Here is a 20,612-nt window from a genome sequence, read left to right as displayed (position 1 = left end):
ACTGGTCGTGCTTCAGTGCTTGTTTCCTTATCCTCTTGATCTGTTTCTTGTGAGAGTTTGAAAACATTGAAGCTGAGTCGTTCATCATGGATTCTCAATATTAGCTCCCCTTTCTCTACATCGATAAGTGCTCTGGCCGTAGCTAGGAATGGTCTTCCCAATATGATTGGATGAGTGTGACTCTCTTCCATGTCCAGGATGACAAAGTCTGTTGGGAGAAAGTATTTCCCAACCTTTAGCAACACATTTTCCACCACTCCTATTGCTTGCTTTTGAGTTTTGTCAGCCAGTCTGATGATTACATCTGTGGGCATTATCTCATTGATCTGCATCCTCTTCACCAGGGATAAGGGCAGTAAGTTGATGCTGGCCCCCAAATCACATAGTGCTCTATCGAGCATAGTTTCACCTATGGCACAAGGGATGTGAAAACTCCCTGGGTCTCTTCTTTTTGTAGGCAACTCAGGTTGAATAAGGGCACTACATTCCTTGTTCATCACTATAGTCTGGCCTCCTTTGAGTGAGCTTTTCCTAGGAAGAAGTTCCTTTATATACTTGATGAATGTAGGCATTTGTTGAATTGCCTTGATGAATGGTATGTTTACATGCAGAGATGCAAACAAGTCTAGGAACCTTGAGTATATTATTTTTCCCACAGCACCATTGAGCAGTTGAGGGAAGGGTGCATAGAGCTTCAGCAGCTCTTGTTGTGAGATTTCTCGTTCTTGGTGATCTCTATCCTCCTCCTTTGTTGAGTTGTCTTCAGGTTGTTTGCAAAGTTTGCCTTGCTTGTCTTCAGTCTCTTGATCACTCGCAGTGACTATTTTGCAATCTTCCCATCTTACTTTCTTTGCTTCTCCTTTGGAGTTTCTCTCCGTGTCACTTGGGAAGCTATCAGTAGGTTTGGGAATCTTCTCAGCTAAATATCCTACCTGGAATTCCAGCTTCTTGATGGTCTCTCCCTGGTTCTTAATATTGGCTCGCACCTCCTCTTTGAACACCTTATTTTCTTGAATCTCTTGGCATATTCCTTCAAGTAAGGCTTCAATCTTAGAGAGTTTGTCATCAATTGATGAGTAATTCGGAGCAGATGTGCTGTTTTGGTTTTGATAGGCGTGTGGAGAAGTGTTGTTATGGGGGTGTTAAGATGTCCTCTGTGTGAACTGCTGATGAGCTGCATTGTTGTTGGAGTTGTAACGTCTCTGGTCTTGGTTTTGATCTTACTCACTTCCCCACCCAAAGTTTGGGTAATTTCTCCATCCAGGGTTGTAGGTCTTGGAGTATGGATCATAGTTTTTCCTTGGTGAAATCCCAATGTAGTTGGCTTGCTCCTGACTCCCCTCTGCTTCTTCATTCACTCCTTCTTGGGTTGTTGATAAAGTGGAGATTGCTGCTACTTGGTTCATCTCCATCTTCTTGGTGAGGTCAGCCAGCTGCTGGGTAATGAGCTTGTTTTGGGCCAACAGAGCATCTACATTGTTTAGCTCCATTACTCCTCTTGTGTTCCCTCTTTCGGAAGCATAGAAGTAGTCGTTCTCTGCTACTGTTTCAATAACATCTATGGCTTCCTCAATAGTCTTCTTCTTATTCGAAGATCCTCCGGATGAATGGTCTACGGCCTTCTTTGACTCATAAGAGAGTCCTTCATAAAAAATGTGCAGCTGCACCCATTCGTTGAACATGTCAGGTGGACACCTCCTTGTTAAGTCCTTGAACCTCTCCCCTGCTTCATATAGAGTCTCACCATCTTGTTGCCTGAAAGTTTGGACCTCAGCTCTCAGCCTATTAATTCGTTGAGGAGGGTAAAATCTTGCTAAGAATTTGTTCACCACGTCTTCCCAAGTTGTCAAGCTTTCCCTTGGGAAAGATTCCAGCCACTTGGCTGCTTTGTCCCTAAGTGAGAATGGAAATAGGAGCAGTCTATAGGCGTCAGGGTGAACACCATTAGACTTCACTGTGTCACATATTCTCAGGAAGGTGGTCAAATGTTGATTGGGGTCTTCTTGAACACCTCCTCCAAACGAACAGTTATTCTGAACAAGGGTGATGAGTTGTGGTTTAAGTTCAAAGTTGTTGGCATGGATTGTTGGCTTTTGGATGCTACTTCCATAATTGCCTGGGTTTGGATTGATGTAAGAGCCCAAAACTCTTCTATCCTCCCCAGCATGATTTGCTCTACCTCCTCCCCCATGGTTGTGATCCTCTTCTTCATGATGGTTTTCCATGTTGTCTTCCATATTTGTTTCAAAGAATTCCTCTTCTTCCTCAGCACCAACCACTTTCTTTCCTCTTGCCTCCCTCCTTAATCTAAGGAAGGTCCTCTCAGGTTCAGAATCGAAGGAAGTTGAAGCCCCCCTTCTTCTCCCTATCATACAACCATCAAGTGCAAGCAAGAAAAGATAGGTGCAGAAAGTATTTGTGTCAGAATTACTGTTAGTTGTGGATGATGCAATATATCAAACAGTTAGTGGGTTAGCAAATAGAATTGAAAATAACAAAGAAAAACAAAAGAGTAGAGGGGGAAGGGAAGAAGTTTAACTAAAACAAAAAGTAAATCACTCAAACAGAAAATAAAATTCACAAAAATAAAAATGCTCAATCTTGTGATCTTCCAATTTAATCATTGTTGATGCACAATCAATCCCCGGCAACGGCGCCATAAACTTGATGCGCAGAAAACTTGTCTCTCAACAAATCTCCCTTCGGCAAGTGTACCGAATTTGTCGTCAAGTAAAAACTCACAATAGAGTGAGGTCGAATCCCACAGGGATTGATTGATCAAGCAACTTTAATTAGAAGAATGTTCTAGTTGAGCGAATCTAGAATTTGGGTTAAGAGTTGCAAAAAATAAAATGGCGGGAATGTAAATAACAGAAAAGTAAATGCTAGAATTAAAGGACTAAAAGTAAATGACTGAAAATAAATTGCAGAATTGTAAATGGGAATGGGGGATTTGCTCATAAAAGTAAATGGCAGAAATTAAAGAGAATGGGTAAGATCAGAGATGGGGAGTTCATTGGGCTTAGGAGATGTTGCAATTCTCCGGATCAAGTTCATTTTCATCTCTTCCTCAATCAATGCACTCATTGATCTCCTTGGAAATCTTAAGTGATTGAATTACAATTTCTTACAATTCAATCTCTCAAATCTTGATCAATAGCCAATTCCTTGGTCAATTGCTCATGAGAAGAGATGAAGTATGGTCACTGATTATACCATATGCATTTCCCAAATCAAGTATTGAGAGGGTTATAGTCACATACCCATCCAAAACCAATTTGGTCCAGCATGAGAAAGCAATTCTAGCTTGATCTCTTCATTCCTCTTTCAAGGTTCAAAAGAGATCCAAGTTTGAATAGCTTCTCTTCCAAGATAACTACTCAATTGGATGAAGATCGAAAGCTTTCAAGTAAAATCAAGAGAAAAGATAGAAGAAGAATAATGAAAATTAGTATTGATCCATCAAATTACAACAAAGCTCCCTAACCCAATGAAAGGGGTTTAGTTGTTCATAGCTCTAGAAAATGAAAATAAAGATGGAGAATACATCATAGAACTAGAAATTACAGAGAAAGTAAAATACAGAGAGTAATTCCCTTTTTCCAACTTCCAGAACTTCTTTAACAATTCAAAGCTACTCCTATATATACTACTCTTCTCAGCTTCTAGTTTGCTCTTCAAGTCTTGGGCCTTTGGATCTTGAGTTTGAAGTAGTTCTTTTCTTCATTTGGGCTTGGCTTTACTTGCAGAGAGAAAGTGCTAAGTGGGCAGATACTTTAGCTCAGGGCGTTAGGGGTGTTAACATTTAGTGAAAGTATAAGTTCGAAAACGTTAGTGACACTTAACATTTTCACTAACGTTCCAATGTACCCCTTTGCCTCACGTTAGAGCCCACGTTAACTAGGTTAACGTGGCTTCTAACGTGGCCTTGCCAACCTTCGAGAACGTTAGTGACACTCAACATTGTCACTAACGTTCCAGTGTGCCCCTTTTTGCTTCACGTTAAAGCCCACGTTAACTAGGTTAACGTGGCTTCTAACGTGACCTTGCCAAACTTTGAGAACGTTAGTGACACTCAACATTGTCACTAACGTTCCAATGTGCCCCTAGATCTCACGTTAGAGTCCACGTTAACTAGGTTAACGTGGCTTCTAACGTGGCTATTCTTAGCCATCCCAACGTTAGTGACAATGTTGAGTGTCACTAACGTTGGCTCATCATTCATTCCTCATCGTTAGCTTCCACGTTAACTAAGTTAACATGGAAGTTAACGTGTCTCCTTGGGGGTTGTGTGGTTGCTTCCAACGTTAGTGACGATGTTGAGTGTCACTAACGTTGTCGACAACTCTCACTTCTTACGTTAGCTCCCACGTTAACCAAGTTAACGTGGAAGTTAACATTGTGTGTTGCATCCTTAGGCCAACGTTAGTGACAATGTTGAATGTCACTAACGTTGGCTTCTCTTCCCCCTTTAACGTTAGAGGCCACGTTAACTAGGTTAACGTGGGCTCTAACGTGGCCACTCATGAGTGTTTGCCAACGTTAGTGACAATGTTAAGTGTCACTAACGTTGGCTCAACTTCCCTTCTCCACGTTAGAGTGCACATTAACTTAGTTAACGTGACTCTTAACGTGGGCAATGATGGCTTTGAGAGTGTTATTGGCAATCACTTTTCTCATTAACCTTGCAAGTTACCTCCCTTTCCTTGCTTCCTTTGGTCCTAAGATCAAGCAACAGAGTGCATCAAAGTTCTAGTCCAAGTCATGGGTAATACAGCATACAATTTGTCACTAAATTCATGCAAAATCCTCATGAAATAATGTAAAATGCACAATGTATGCTTGAATTAAGGTGTAGGTGAATATCTACCCAAAACTAGCTTATTTCCTAAAGAAATGCATGAAACTACCCTAAAAACAGTAAAGAAAAGGTCAGTAAAACTGGCCAAGATGCCCTGGCATCAGGAAGCTTCTCATAAAGAAGAAGCTTATGATCATGATTAGCCCACCATGGAGGAGGTGAATTACATGGGAGAACCCTATGGAAACTCTTACATCCCTTCATGGAGGAATCATCCTAACCTATCATGGAAGGATCAATAGAAACCTCAGCAAGGTTTCAATCAAGGTGGTAGAAACCAGAATAGGTTCAATAACAGACCACCATTCCCATCTTCTCAAGGGAATATGGAAACCTCTAAGTAGAGTCTCTCTGACTTAGCCACTCTGGTCTCCAGCCTCACTAAGGCCACTCAAAGTTTCATTAATGAAACAAGGTCCTCCATTAGAAACTGGGAGGTAAAAGTTGGTCAACTGAGCAAGAGGATCCCTGAGATCCCTCCTGAAACTCTTCCCAGTAATACTGAGGTTAATCCTAGAGAAAAGTACAAGGCCAAAACCATGGAGGTTGATGCCGAATTGGAGGAGAATGGGAAGGCGTTGAACGCCAGTGAAGAAGCCTTCACTGAGCATTCAACACCCATAATGACAGTAAGCCTGGCGTTAAATGCCAGTGAGGAACCCCTCACAGGGCGTTTAACGCCCATCCTGGCAGAAAAGCTGGCATTGAGCGCCAGCCAGGGAGCACTGGCTGGGCATTCAACGCTTAACCATTCAGCCATTCTGGCGCTGAATGCCAATGAGGAACCCCTCACTGGGCGTTTGATAGGGGAAAAATTGTCGGTAAAGAATTCACAAAAATAAATGTGTTGTAAGTATAGATCTAAACCGACAGTTAAACTTCAATCAAATTTAATTTGTTTGTCACTTAAGCAAACCCAATAAAAATAACCAAAGTATTAAACCTCGGGTCGTCTCTCAAGGAATTGTAGGGAGGTATGTTACTATGGGTTATGGAAAAGTATCTTTTTGGGTTTTTTAAATAAGGAACAAGGAAAGTAAATGGCAAGAAAGTAATCTAATAGCTAAGAAAGCTCTTGGCAAGGTGTGAGAATTAGAAGTCCTATCCTCATTATCTTGTTCAATTGTGACATCAATTGTCCATTGCTCCTACTTAGTTAACCTCTAATTATAAAGGAAAGTCAAGTGGATAAATCAATTTGATTCATCAAGTCCTAGTCAACTCCTAAGACTAGCTTTAGAGGGATTCAAATCAACAAACAACTTTCAATTATCGATCAACAAAGGAGTTTGATAACTCAAGAGACTCCAATTACTCAACCAAAGCCAAAAGGAGAGAAATCTACACTAAAATCCAACCAAGCATTTTCTCAAACACTTAGGAGGCATAACATAAAAGCATAGAAAAGTAACAAGGAATATTAAATCTAAACAACCAATTGCAAATATCAATGACTAACAAATAATAGAAGAAGCAATAAATATGAAATACCTCAAATTGTATTAAATAGAAAATCAAGTCTAACATGAGAATTCACAAACTAAATTGGCAACATAGAGTAATCAACAAGGGAAATAAATAGACTAAAGTGCTAAAATAAATAAGAGTAGATGAGAAACTAATCAAACTAAGATAGAAATCTCAAATTGAGAATAGCTAAACTTAAGACCTAAAAGCTAGAGAGAGGAGAGAAAACTACAACTAAACCTAAAATTATGTGAATGAAAATTGTATCATGAATAAATGTGATTCCCCCATTCTGCAGCCTCTAATCTGTGTTTTTTGGGCTTGAAACTAGGCCAAAAATAGCCCAGAAATTGCCCCTAATATTTTCTGATACGTCCAGCACGTGGCTCTGTCACGCGTACGCGTACATCACGCGTACACATCGATGAACTTTCGCAAGGCCACGCGTACGCGTGATGCACGCATGCGCATCGCCTAACTGCATGGTAACTATGGCATATTGCATATCATTTTAAAGTCCCGGATGTTAGCTTTCCAACGCAACTAAAACCTCCTCATTTGGACCTCTGCGGCTCATGTTATGATCGATTTAGTACAAAGAGGTCAGGCTTGACAACTTAGTAATTCCTTCAATTTCTTGTATTCCTTCCACTTTTGCATACTTCCTTTCCATCCTCTAAGCCATTCCTGTCCTGTAATCCATGAAAACACGTAACACACATATCACGGTATCGAATGGTAATAAGAGAGAATTAAAACTAGTAATTTAAGGCCAAAGAAGCATGTTTTTAATCATAGCACAAAATTAGGAAGGAAAATGTAAAACATGCGAATTCTATGAATAAGTGTGAGAATAGTGGATAAAATCCACTCAATTTAGCATAAGATAAACCATAAAATAGTGGTTTATCAATCTTCCCACACTTAAATATTAGCATGTCCTCATGCTAAGCTCCAGAGAAGCTATAAAGGAGTGAAGAGGAATGGTAAAACTTATGAAATGCAACCTATCTATATGAATCACTACAAGAAAAATACCCATTCAGCCACACTTTTTTTAAGCTACATTTGAAAAGCGTAGCCTATTCTATGAATAGGCTACGCTTTTCTCCGTGTTCCCTTTTTATAAGAGAAAAGGATACACAATTGTGGCATCATTTAAAAAGTGTAGCCTTAGGTATTATAGAAATCACTTATAAAGCGTAACCGTAGATTGATACCTATGGATTCACTTTTCGTATCAAAGGGAACGCTTTTAGAAAGTAGCCTATTTATTAAGTTTTGGGTGCATTTTAAAAGTGATGCCTAATGTATCTTGAACTAAAAACTTAATACTTGTCAAATTTTTTTCCTCTTAACACTTGTAAATTTTTTCCCTCTTAACTTTTTATCCAGTTCACACTTAATGAAAAATTTCCCTCTAAGAGAAGAAAACCATTTCACCTTTCACAAAAAAAAAAAAAAAAAAAAACTCAGCTCACACTCAGCTCACAAAGAAAACCATTTCACCCTTTTAGAAGAAAACCCTCATCGTCATCACCCTCAGCTCACTCATCATCACCCTCAGATCGCTCATCATCACCCTCAGAAAACCCTCACTCACCACTCACCACTGACTCATCATCGCGAATCGAAGCTAACCACTGACCCCCACTCACCACTCACCCTCAGCTCACTCATCATCACCCTCAGATCGCTCATCATCACCCTCAGAAAACCCTCACTCACCACTCACCACTGACTCATCATCGTGAATCGAAGCTAACCACTGACCCCCACTCACCACTCACCGCCACACACTAACCACTAACCACTGACTGTCAATCGAAGCTAAGTCGCCCTCTTGCACAGATCGTAGCGCGCCACCCAGACCGTTCATCTACCTTCGTAGTCTCTGCTCTCACCATCACTGGTCACCATCGTTGTATCTGCACTCACTGTCGCCGCTCAACCAAGTTGTCTCTGCTCTCACCGTTGCATCTCACTCTTGTTGTCTTTGTGCCGACCGTCGCCGCGTGCCTAGCATCATCGTTCTCTCTGCTCACCATCATTGAGAAGGTGTGTATAGATTTTCATTTGGTTCTGAAATTGGAAGTTTAGGGTTCCGATTTAGGGTTTTTAATTTGGGGGTTTTGTACACTAATTGCCTGTTATCCGTGAAATCTGAAGTTTGGTTTAGTTCAAGTGATTCAGTTGTTGTTTACTGAAATCTAAATTGAGTAGAGGTTGCTTGTTGTTCTAAACCATACTTGTTTAGGTAATAGAAAAATGAAATGCAGTCACTGCCATCACATGGAACTAATTGGTTATGATTCTTTATTGCTTCCTTAATTGCCTCCGGTAAGACAAGAAAATCGAGATTTCTTAATATATTTCTGTCACGAATAATTCTATGAATCAAGGTTTCTTCTGTACAGAAAAAATCATTGAATAGTTCTTCTGCATAGAAATTAAAAGTAGTATATGGTTCTTTAATTAGAGGTCACAAGAGAGCAAAGTATATGGTTCTACTTATATATGCATAGAGAGAAAGGGCTGAAATAGTTGATGGACAAAGATAGTGTGGTGCACAAAAAGGTGAAATAGATGAAGGATATGGCTGGAAAAGCTGTCCTTAATGGTGTTCTTCTTTGAATTCTGTTGAAGAACTAATTGAGGATATCGTAGGTAGCAATTTATAACTATTCTGTTGTGTTTCATGAATATAGTTTTCCTTTCTTAGAATCAATGAATAAATTAGTGTGATAGAGAATTTTCTGACTAATATGATATAAGTTAGAAATTAAATTATTGTAGTTGGTCTATCAATTTTTCTTGAACTGTTGCCAGATCTTTCGATTTCCATATGCTCTATTTTAATGTTGACTAAACCTCTATGATAGTGATGCTATTAGCTTTAGCACTAAGTCATACTTATTATCATTAGTGGAAAATTACAAATTACAATTTTTTCATCTTCGTGACCTACTTCCTTATATATACGCCTGCTGAATGGTGTTATCAAGTTTAAAAGCATTCAAACTACTTTAAACAGTTGAAAGAAAGATAAAAAAAACTATGATACGAAATGCAACATGGTTAAGAAGTTATTAGATCTCTGCTTATCTGAGACAGAATCCTACTTAGTTTATTGAAATTCAATTGTTTTTAGGTTTTTTTATACTACAATATCTAGGAATATCAATATGTATCATTTCTCCTTTTATTCATGGTTGGTTTTTTCATTAGTTTATTCATTGATACTGAATCCTTGCCAGAAATATCATTTAAATTTTTTTTCCTTTAATAAAAACTCTCAACTTCTAATTCTAGTATCTTTAACATGTAATAGTTAGTTGTTGTTAAATTACTAAAATTCTAGGTCAGGTAAGGATCAGGATTCCTAAGATCACAGCATGATCTTTTGCAGAAGAATTACTAACTAGATCCTAATTTTGAATGAGTTCAACCATGGTAAGACTTTGACCTTTTGAAGCTTAGTCCATTGTAAGACATCAAGCCACAATTTTTTGTAGTTTCCTAAGGAATGCTTGAGCACAATGTTGGTGGGTTTCGATTTGACCAGAGAGAGGTAGTTCATAGTTGCAAGATTGATCCTTGTGTTCAGAGAGTTTTATCAGTATGTTAAACTTGTGTTCCATGTGATTGTATTTGTATTTTTCTTACTTGTTTATTTTGAGTTTTTGACCTTAATTATGTGATGAATGTTGTAAGCAAGACGAGCTTTGAGGGCGTTGAGGGCAGTGGTGAGGCTGCAGGCTATATTTCGCGGAAGGCTAGCGAGGAAGCAAGCTGCTGTTACTCTAAGGTGCATGTAGGCTCTTGTTCGAGTTCAAGCTCGCGTCCGCGCTAGGAATGTGAGGAACTCTCCAGAAGGAAAAGCCGTGCAGACACTATTAGATCAGTACTGTAACCAAGCTGATCCTATCAAGGAGACTGAGGTATTGTAAAAGCTTTTTAAATTCCTCCCCCCAAAAAAGATTCTATAATGGAGAAAAATACTCATGTCATCCAAAGATATATACATAACACTCAAGTTAGTCCTGCATTGATCTTAAATGTCATTGTAGTCTCTCTTTTTTGAAATTGATATAAATTTTTAGTTCTCTTAGACATCAATATGTATCATTGCCAACTTGCTCATTCTGGTAAACTTTTTTTTTTAATTTTTCCCACTTAAATCACCTCAAGTGAAGATATTTCTGGTGCTTTTTCCAATTTTAATCTGTACCCCGTACTGGGTATTTCAATTTGATTAATTTATTTATTTTTCTTATATTAATATAATAATAATAATAGTTTTTTATTATGGTTACGAAATCTGGGTTCTGATTTTCTGGTCTCCTGAAGGATATGTGTGTGTGTGTGTGGCTTTTTTCTGAATTACTTAAAATGCACAAGTGTTAGGTTGGATCTATGTCTTTTGGTTGGTCATCCTAATAAATGGGGTTGCTTGGTGGTTTAGTATTGAGGGTTTTTCTACCTGCTCTGTTTAACTGTTTTGAGGGTACGGTTTATAATATTAGGAGTATGAGGGTGGTTGTTGTTCTATCTTTGCTGAGGTTGATGGTGCACCTGTGTCACTTAATTAGGACATGTTGCTACAACACTATGCCATTGCCCATGTAATTTATCACACATTTTATGAAATATAACACAATTGATTACCTTGTTCTTGAAAGTTGTAGTCATCGATGCAAGAGTCCATGTCATCAAAACAAGATCCTTCAATTTTCACTCTTTATACTTGTCTGATTTTGTAGTTGATGGTTTTCCACCTTTTTTTAGCAAATTGAGATGAATTTTTTTCTTTTGAAAAATAATCTCCTAAAGATTGGCTCTGTACAGTGATGAGTATAGTTTTGTGCCATGTACTATCTAATTAAGATGCATGCCACATTATTATTGTGATAACAAATGATTATTGTTTGTCTACTTTAACTTTATTCTTTGTTGATTGAGATTCAAGAAACTGCATGTAATTAAACAGGATTAGATTAAAGAGAGGTGGCATTTATTTCTTTGGTCTCTTTAATTATAGTAATAAAAAAAGTCAAAACCCAATGAAATTGAAAATGAATTGAATCTGAATTATTTGACTGAAAAAAAGGAAACATTAAAATTCTCTCCGCTTAAAATTTCTTGATTCCTTCAAATTTGTGTGAAAAAATCAGCTTGCATAAAGTTAATTAGAACTATTTCCCTAAAAATTACTATTATTACAACTCTTTTCATTATTATTAAAGAACATTCTTTGCCAACTAGATATATAGTTGCATTGCTTGGGTGCTCTATTTTTCGAAAGAGCCATTCCCATTATGGAATAGCCAAACAAGGGTACACTAGTTATGAATATCATGAGCTATGTATATATATAATATTGATATAACATGCTGGAGTGGATCACAGAGCAGAAGAATATTAATTAATTAAAAAATTGGAGTGGTAAATATCATAGTTTTACACAATAATATTTTGTATTTTTACTTAATTAGATTGCCGTTATCTGTTGAATAATTTAATTGCTGCTGCTGCTGCTGGGTCCCAAATCTGTTTGATTGTATCAATTTAATTCTTGCTAAATGATGATTGTGCTAAATTCGTGGTTAAATGGTTGGATATGGCAATTACAATTTTTTTTGTCTGTAATTTTTACAGTTATTCGTGGTTAAGGTTGAAGGCGAAAGTTTTTGGTTAAGGTCTTCCAAGAAGATTTTGTCAAAACGTTGATCGTGTCATGGCAAGGTACAATGCATACTTTAATTCTTTTGATTTGTTAGTTTTGAAGTTGCAATTTAACTTATTATATTTGTACTATAAATTCTATGTTTCTCTTTATTTGTTTTACCTCAATAGGTTTCTAGAGAATTACTTCTAAGACTAGGAACTATTTCCCAACCTAGTTACAAGTCTTTGAATGTCCTTTTCATTGCCCATTCCCTTTGTAGCGAATAACTCCCTGCCTCCTCTATTCTTCTAATCTTCACTTCGCGACCCCTTATAAATTTTCCGCCTAAAAAATTTAATAATTATCGATTAGGTTTTGTGATATGCCAAAGGATTGGATAGATCTACCGAGGTATAGCGAAGAGTATATCAATGGTGTTATTAGTTTTTTAGACTTTGCATACTCTGAGGGAGAACCGGACGGACGACAAATTCAATGTCCTTGTAAGAGGTGTTGTAACATTAATTGGTATAGAAGAGATGTGGTATTCGACCATTTAGTAGCCGACGGATTTGTTAAGGGATATAGAACATGGATTAATCATGGCGAATGGGCAATCCCGATGGCGGTTGACGATGACACGGATGATGAAGAAGGTGCACGTGATGACATCGAAGGACTGCTTAATGATGCATTTGGAGATGTATCTCATGCTGAGGGTGTTACTGTAGGTCAAAATGAAGAGGCTAAAAAGTTTTACAATTTAATAGATGGGGCAAGTCAAGAGTTATACCCGGGTTGCAAGAAATTTTCTACATTATCTTTTACCATCCGTCTGTACTTGTTAAAGTGTTTACACGGTTGGAGCAATGCCTCCTTCACTTCACTTCTTGAGCTATTGAAAGAGGCAATGCCTGACATTAACATACCTTCATCTTTCCATAAGCAAAGTCTATGATAAGAGATTTAGGTTTAGATTATAAAAAAATTGATGCTTGTCCTAATGATTGCCTCCTGTATAGAAAAGAACTAAAGGATGAAAAACACTGTAGTGTGTGTGGAACTTCTCGATATACTGAAAATTCCAGTGATAATAGCGAGAACTAAACTGACAAGAAAGGTCGTCTGATTTCTGCAAAGACTCTGAGATACTTTCCTATAATTCCAAGACTTCAGAGATTATTTATGTGCTCAAAGACGGCAGCTAGTCTGAGGTGGCATGATGAGGAGCGCGTAAAAGATGGGACGTTAAAGCATCCTGCTGATGGCTTGGCATGGAAGAACCTTGATGAAATGGATGAAGAATTTGCAAAAGAATCTCGCAACATTAGACTAGGCTTGTCAAGTGATGGGTTCAACCCATTTCGTAGCATGAACATTTCATGGAGCACGTGGCCCGTGATGCTGATGGTATACAACTTGCCTCCGTGGATGTGCATGAAACCCGAATATTGTATGCTTTCTTTGCTTATTCCTGGGCCACAATCACCTGGTAAAGACATTGATGTGTATCTACAACCATTGATTGAAGACTTGAAGTTGTTGTGGGAAAAAGGGGTCGAAACCTATGATGCGTCAAAGAATGAGACCTTTCACATGCGGGCAGCTCTTTTGTGGACAATCAATGATTTTCCTGCTTATGCTATGTTGTCTGGGTGGAGTACAAAGGGAAAGTTGGCTTGCCCTTGTTGCAACAAAAATACCAGTAGCTTACAATTAAAACACAGTCGGAAGACAGTTTATATGGACCATCGTGTCTTTTTACCCATGGATCATCCATGGAGAACCAATACAAGGTCTTTTAATGGGAAGTAGGAATTAAGACCCCCTCCACCTGTTATAGAAGGACCCGAAATTTTTGAGATGCTACTAAATGCTGAGAATGTCTTTGGAAAGAAGCAAAGTACATCAAATAGTTTCCCATGGAATTGGAAAAAAAGATCAATTTTCTTTGAATTGCCTTACTGGCACAAGAACCCACTGCGTCACAACTTAGATGTCATGCACATAGAGAAGAATATACTTGACAGTGTAATTGGAACTCTCTTAGATATCCCAGGCAAGACAAAGGACCATTTGAATGCTCGATATGACTTAAAAGAAATGGGTATCTGGAAAAATCTTCAACCAAAGGAGGTGAATAATAGCAAGAGAACAAAGTTGGCAAAGGCATGCTTTTCTATGACTGCTGCAGAGAAGTCAGTTTTTTGTGGTGTTTTGAAGACAACAAAGCTACCTGATGGCAGTGCTTTGAATATATCACGCTGTGTACATCTAGGAGAAAGAAAAGTTTCTGGGTATAAGACCCACGATGCTCACTTTATGCTTCACTATTTACTACCAATACCAATTAAAAGCATCCTTCCTGATCATGTGGCCATTCCGTTGATTCGACTAAGTTCCTTTTTTCGTCGCTTGTGCAAAAAGTTCATCACACTGGAAGAGATAGATTTACTGGAGTTAGAGATTGTGGAAACATTATGCCAGCTTGAGAGGATCTTTCCCCCTAGTTTTTTTGACATAATGGTTCATCTTCCCATTCATTTAGCAAATGAGGTGAGATTGGGAGGTCCAGTGCAGTTTCGTTGGATGTATCCTCCGGAAAGGTACATGTGTACATTAAAGTCATATGTTCGCAACAGAAGTCGGCCCGAAGGTTCTATTGCAGAGGCATATCTGGCTGAGGAGTGCTTAACTTTCTGCTCAAGATACTTGCATGGAGGTGTGCAAACAAGACTTAATAAGCGGCCTCAGAATGATGATGATCCTAACGAAGACAAAGTTGTGACATCAAAGTTATTTTCTAACAAAGGTCGTTCGTTAGGCGTGGGAAATGGAGAACCAATTAATCTAGATGACAGATCAATTGCTCAAGCCCATGTGTATGTATTACACAATTGTGAAGAAGTGGCAGATTATGTTAGGTAACTTAATTAAACTTTTTTTTATTCCGATCAAGTTCACCCATATTTTTTAGATCAAACCTAACTATTATTAATTATAGAGAGCATGAGGAAGAGGTTAACAATCAGCGGGGAACGAAATGGAGAAAAGCAAAAGTTCACAACAAAACGTTCGCGCAGTGGTTTGAAACTCGTGTGAGGGATCCAAATGTACCTTTCTGGCTAAAAGAATTATCTCGAGGTCCAAGCTCTGTTGCAAGAAGATTTTCTAGATATGTAATTAATGGATACAGGTTTCACACGGTGGAACGTGAGGCAAGGAGAAAAACACAAAATAGTGGTGTCACATTAACTGCTTTAACTTCAAGCTTTGCAAGTGCTAAAGATCAAAGTCCAATCCAAGACAATGTAGCTTATTATGGCAGGTTGTTTGAGATAGTAGAGTTAGACTATTTTGGGCGTTTTAAGGTTGTCTTATTTCGGTGTGAGTGGTACGATGCTGGGAGAGATAAGTATGGGCTTACATTTGTTCATCAGTGTTTTTATGTGAAAGATCCATATGAACATAAGAAACATTATGTTATGGAAACTGTCCCAAGAGACTTATTTAAAACAAGCGATGAATCTGAGTCTGAGGCCCGTCAAACACACTATAGTGAACAACACGAGCGTATAACGAGCCCTGCCATACCAGCTGATGATGGTGAACTTATTCTGGAGAGGACTGATTTACGACCCACGGTTATTGAAACGGTTCCCCAAGTGACTTCTGCCCAAGAATATGAGGCAGACTTCATTGGAGATTCTGATTCTGATTGGTCATCCTAAGCAATTTATTGCTTAATATGTACATATGTATACTTAAGTTTTCTTCTTCACATTTTTATTTGTAAGTAATACTTATTTTTTTGTTAATTTGTCAGTCTCTTACATTTTTCTTATATTGATTTTGATGGGTATATTGACTCTACTTAACTAATTTATTTGGGTAGGAATAAGGAATTTATTGATCTTAAAGCTACATCAAGTAAGAATTTGCTTAGACAATTCGAGGCTAAGAGACAAAGGATTCTAACTGAACGCAAGAAATATGAAATGGAAGCTGCAGATGCTAATGACAAGGAGAAAGCTGAGCGAAGGGTGGATGAACCTGAAAGTCAATTGGAGATGCGTGCAACCAAAGGACAGAAGAAATCCACGTCAAAGAAGCTGAATTTTAGTCATCTACAAAGCACATTCGACTCTATTAGCAAAAGGACTAACTCCACGCCTACCACCTTGGAAGTACAGCCAAATATTCCACCGCAACAGCCAGAAAATAAAAAGAGAAAGGAGTTATTGACTATGTCTACTCCTGAGAAAGTCAAGAATGGAGTGCAGGGTGGAAAATCAATACAAGGCTTGAAGAAGTCTAAGCCTACAAACATGGAGGCAGATGAACTTACAAGGAAGCTCGAAGCAATTCGTAAACTGAACAAGAACGTGTCAACAAGTCTAAGCCAAGAGCGGAGTTGTCCAAGTTCTACTCAACTCACAATCAATAAAGGGCAGCAGCAAAATATTCAACTCACAGATGAAGAGACTCAAACAGGGCAAGATGACACAACTTTGCCTTCTCCTGAAACTACCCCACACAATGAAAGTGCAATGTTGGAGCAAGGAATATCAACAAAGGGTAAGAGGATGCCAGGAGTAAAGGCTACAACAATTGACGAATTCTTAAAGGAAAATGGGATAGATGTGGAAATTGAAGGACCAAGCACTGAAGTAAGTGAGGACGGGGAAGGAAGCATGGCACTTGATAAAGACTATTATCAACATGTGATGGAGGACATTGATGATGAAGAAGGTACTATTTTGCTCTGCTTCTACTGATGATAAATATTTATTTTTTTTTAAATTGTTATAGAAAAACTGGACTGGTAGATCTAGTTGTTTGAAGCTGCGACTACATGCATTGTGTGAACACTTTATGATTGATCCCTACTACCATTAGTTTACTTAGATTCTGATATGACACGTTTGAAGCAAAAGGCACTTATCTTAATTACTTTTCAGGTGAATTATTATTATGTGGAATTTCTAAATCTGGAAGCTTTAATTACCAACATGAATATCTCTATCTGCCAATGCATGTGGAGTATGTAATTTCATAATTGGCCAGTGGCCACAATTCAGTGAAGTCCATGATTTGGAATAAACTTAAAAATTGTGTGCTTTGATCGATTTCTATAATAGCTAAAACTTGTCCACTTCATGGTATCAACTACATATGTCAGATTTATAATTTTTATAATTTTTATATTTGTGTACTTGTTTGCTTTATATGCTTGTTGAGCTCGAGTTAATTAAGCATAATCTGATGTTGACCAATGAATGAAACTAGGAGAGCCAAAGAAGAAGAAAACCTGTGGAAAAATAACTTGCAAGGAGATTTATGCAAGGACTATGGAACAGCGGGAAGAAGTCACTTTTGATCTTGGACAGCCCGTAGGACCAACCGACCAAAGTGTTTCTAATTTAACTAGTTTTGTTGGCACTATTGGTAGAAATAAAAGATTCGTTAGTCTTTTGTACACTAGTTGCCATGCTGTTCCTCCTAAAGCTAAGAAGTTCATGTGGGACTATGTTAACGTAAGACACTTGGTAATTATTGATTTCAGTTTTTTTATTCAGCACAAGAGCATATAACAATTACCTATAATCATGCAGACCAAGTTTCTCCTCCCAGACAGTGGAGAAAAGTGGGTAATGCAAGCGATTCGAGATGCTTGGAAGCGGTTCAAAGGAAAGATTAAGCAAAAGCACTTCGTTCCCTATGATACTATTGAAGATATGGTGAAGAATCGACCCCCACAAGTACCAGAAAGTGGTTTCATAAAATTGATCTATTATTGGAGTCATCCTCTAATCCAGGTAAAAGACTATATATGTCGACTTTTCATGTGAAACTATTTGACTATTGAAAGAGCAATTTGGCAGATGAAGGATCTGAGTAGCTAGCTTTTTAGTTCTTACACATAATCTCTTATTGCAGAATACCTTTTCCCCTTGAATTTACTTTTGTAATTTTTCTGCATCTGATGCTTCTGATTTGGAAGTGGGGTTCTGTTCTGTTTCATACTTCATTTTTCAAGTTTGAGATTGATTTTTTTCCTCTTTCTTTCTTTCTTTCCCTTCCCACTGAAGTTATATATAAAATTTGAATCTTTCTTACTTTAATATGTTAAGAAATTATGTATAAATTTTGTTCACTGTATTTATGAACATATATACTCTTGAGATTTGAGGTTCGTGTCAAACTCGAGAGTTCATCTAAATTCATAGAGCTTAGCTAAACTTAACTAATATAACACTAATTGTGGTGTGGACTACTTGGAACATTGAATTATCCATAGGTTTTGGTTGCTTCTGTAAATACTTGTGGTTGAAAACCTTTGTATAGTCATCTAACAAGTTCTATTTTTCAATGTGATATAACACTTTCTGCCAAGTTATTTTTTTTATTTAATTTGAGTAATAGATTTTCTCATGAAAACCACATCTGAATTTTGCTTTTACTGGATTGACTTATAGGTCACTGGAATTAATTGATTGAATGATGAGGGGTTTGAATAAGCATATTTTACACGAGATGAGATGTCATTGCCTTTTGCAATTGGAATACTAAAATGGAAGTATAAAGCTAAGAAGGAAGTGGAAATCATGAAAAATGTGAATGGATTTTTTCGGTTATAAAATTTACTTGATCATGTGAACTGTGAATTTTTACAGTTGTGAAAAAACTGAACAGGTGTTCCAATGTATTATAAATAGATCTTTTATGCTTGCTTTTGGGTATTGTTCAGTGCTTTAGCTTAATAATGCAGCCTTGCTAGTCGATTTTCCTAACTCATTATGCTGCACGTTTTAGTAACTGTATGCTAGCTTTTTATTCACTTCCAGTCAATAAGTCAAAGAAACATGCAACACAAGGAAAATGTGAAGTTTCCACATCGCATGGGGCCTATCAATTTCGGAAGAGTACGAGTGGCTATGGTAAATAGTAGATTTATATTTATTAGAATTTATATTTGCATAAATTGAAGGAAGAAATCGAAGTATGATCTTGTTTTGCAGCAAGCAACAAAGGAAACAAAGGAGGAACCAAAAAGGTTTGAGATGTTCATTGCTACCCGAACAAGTCGGAAGAGGAAAGAAGTGGATGAGGAAACACAAAATGCTGTTGTAAGAGTTCATTAAATCATTCATAATTACATTTCAAATTTAAGATACGGTAACTAACTCAGCTTTAAATGTTTCTTCTATGCAGGAAGACTTCCAACACCGCCAAGCTGCTGGTGAAACAGAAGAGGAAGCATTTGAGGCCTTATTCGGGAAAGAACAACCAGGTCGGGTAAAGTTGTATGGAAGATCTGTGACAAAGACTGATTTAAAAAAATATGCTGAAATTAATGAAATCAAGAATCAGCACAAAGAGGAAGTGTCCAGTCTGAAGGATAAACTTGGACACATGGAGGCCCAACAGCAAAAACAAGAGGCCAAACAGCAAAAACAAGACGAAGAGATTCATGGGTTGCGAAATATGATCAAGTTATTACTGCAGCGATCGGAACCTGGAATGAGGCCAGAAGAACTAGAAGCTTTATTACAAGACGCCCAACAGTCTTCTATTGATGCGAATAGCGGCCATGGATCAACACATTTTCCGAACTTAGATGTGGTATGTCCTTATCTATTCTTTGTTCCATAGTTTTTTACTTGCATTTACATTAATTGCTATGGCTGAAAATGTTTGTTGGCTTTATTAACACTGAAGTTGTATTGCTATGGCTGAAATTTGTTTGTGTAATTCTGGTGGTTGTATTTTTGATTTTGTGCACTTGGTACATATGAATTTGTCCGTATATCTAATTTAAGTGTGAAAGTCTGGTTAATTAGTGCATGAAAAATGCTATAGGGACATATCAGGATTGTGTTAAAGGAAATGGAAGAAAGAAACACCAGTAGATTTTCATGGTTTGAATGAAACAAAATACATAATTCCTTGAATTCACCTCTTCTGCCATGACCATATTTTTTTTAGTATATGCTTTCTTGGTTTATTATGACTACGTGTTCCATTTAATTTTTATAATTACGAATGTCATTATGAATATTTTTTTAACTACTTTTCTATATAATTATGCAGGGTAACAGTGAAGATTAAGCAATGAAGATTAAGCTGATTATTATTGTGGTTTATTACCTAAGATAGAGTGCTATTTAGAATCTTTACCTGTATGGTTGACTAATGATTTTTATTAGAAGATACTTTTATTGGCTAAGTGATATTATGGTTTTGATATGGCTATGCTTACTTTAGTTTGAGTTGTATGAATTTTTACAGTTAACTTCATTCTAGTACTTTTGGATCAATGTTATAAATATATTTTGGTTAGAGACAATTTTTATTATATAAAAAAATTATTTAGTATAATTATGTATTTATTTTTATTTTGTAATATTCAATTCATTTATACATGTAATCATATTAACTATTATGTTGTATTAATAATTATTAGATAATTATATATATATATATATATACAGAAAATAAAAGACCTAAGGCTACACCTATATGTACAGTAGCTATAGTATACAAAAAAAAAATGAGACCTAAGGCTACACTTATATATAGTAGCTATAGTATATATAAAAAAAAAAAGAGAGA

At 37.2% G+C, this 20,612-nt stretch overlaps 1 protein-coding gene and 1 non-coding gene across 2 annotated transcripts; both read left to right on the top strand.

The window, feature by feature from the left end:
• Window positions 1–1,680: 1,680 nt before the first annotated feature.
• LOC112787302 (small nucleolar RNA R71) lies at window positions 1,681–1,784 on the top strand. Its single transcript, XR_003194722.1, has one exon. It is a non-coding gene; the product is annotated as a small nucleolar RNA R71 (small nucleolar RNA).
• Window positions 1,785–7,750: 5,966 nt separating this feature from the next.
• On the top strand, window positions 7,751–20,374 carry LOC112786896 (uncharacterized). Its single transcript, XM_025830275.2, has 10 exons — window positions 7,751–8,386; window positions 10,043–10,269; window positions 11,987–12,073; window positions 15,892–16,748; window positions 17,286–17,533; window positions 17,612–17,815; window positions 18,845–18,937; window positions 19,019–19,126; window positions 19,212–19,622; window positions 20,091–20,374. Exons 3-10 carry the CDS (start codon window positions 12,066–12,068, stop codon window positions 20,106–20,108), a joined length of 1,947 nt encoding a protein of 648 aa, XP_025686060.1. The 5' UTR covers window positions 7,751–8,386; window positions 10,043–10,269; window positions 11,987–12,065; the 3' UTR covers window positions 20,109–20,374.
• The last annotated feature ends 238 nt before the right edge of the window (window positions 20,375–20,612 follow it).

Source organism: Arachis hypogaea, chromosome 20 (genome assembly GCF_003086295.3).
Source record: "Arachis hypogaea cultivar Tifrunner chromosome 20, arahy.Tifrunner.gnm2.J5K5, whole genome shotgun sequence".
Taxonomy (NCBI): Eukaryota; Viridiplantae; Streptophyta; class Magnoliopsida; order Fabales; family Fabaceae; genus Arachis; species Arachis hypogaea.
Note: the sequence above shows the minus strand (reverse complement) of the source record. Positions and strands in the feature narration are given on the sequence as shown.

Bases quoted from the DNA above. Each gene is read 5' to 3' on its own strand.
- LOC112786896 (XM_025830275.2), top strand. The intron at 16,749-17,285 runs GTACTATTTTGC...GAATGAAACTAG, and splicing joins GGACATTGATGATGAAGAAG to GAGAGCCAAAGAAGAAGAAA. The intron at 17,534-17,611 runs GTAAGACACTTG...ATAATCATGCAG, and splicing joins TCATGTGGGACTATGTTAAC to ACCAAGTTTCTCCTCCCAGA.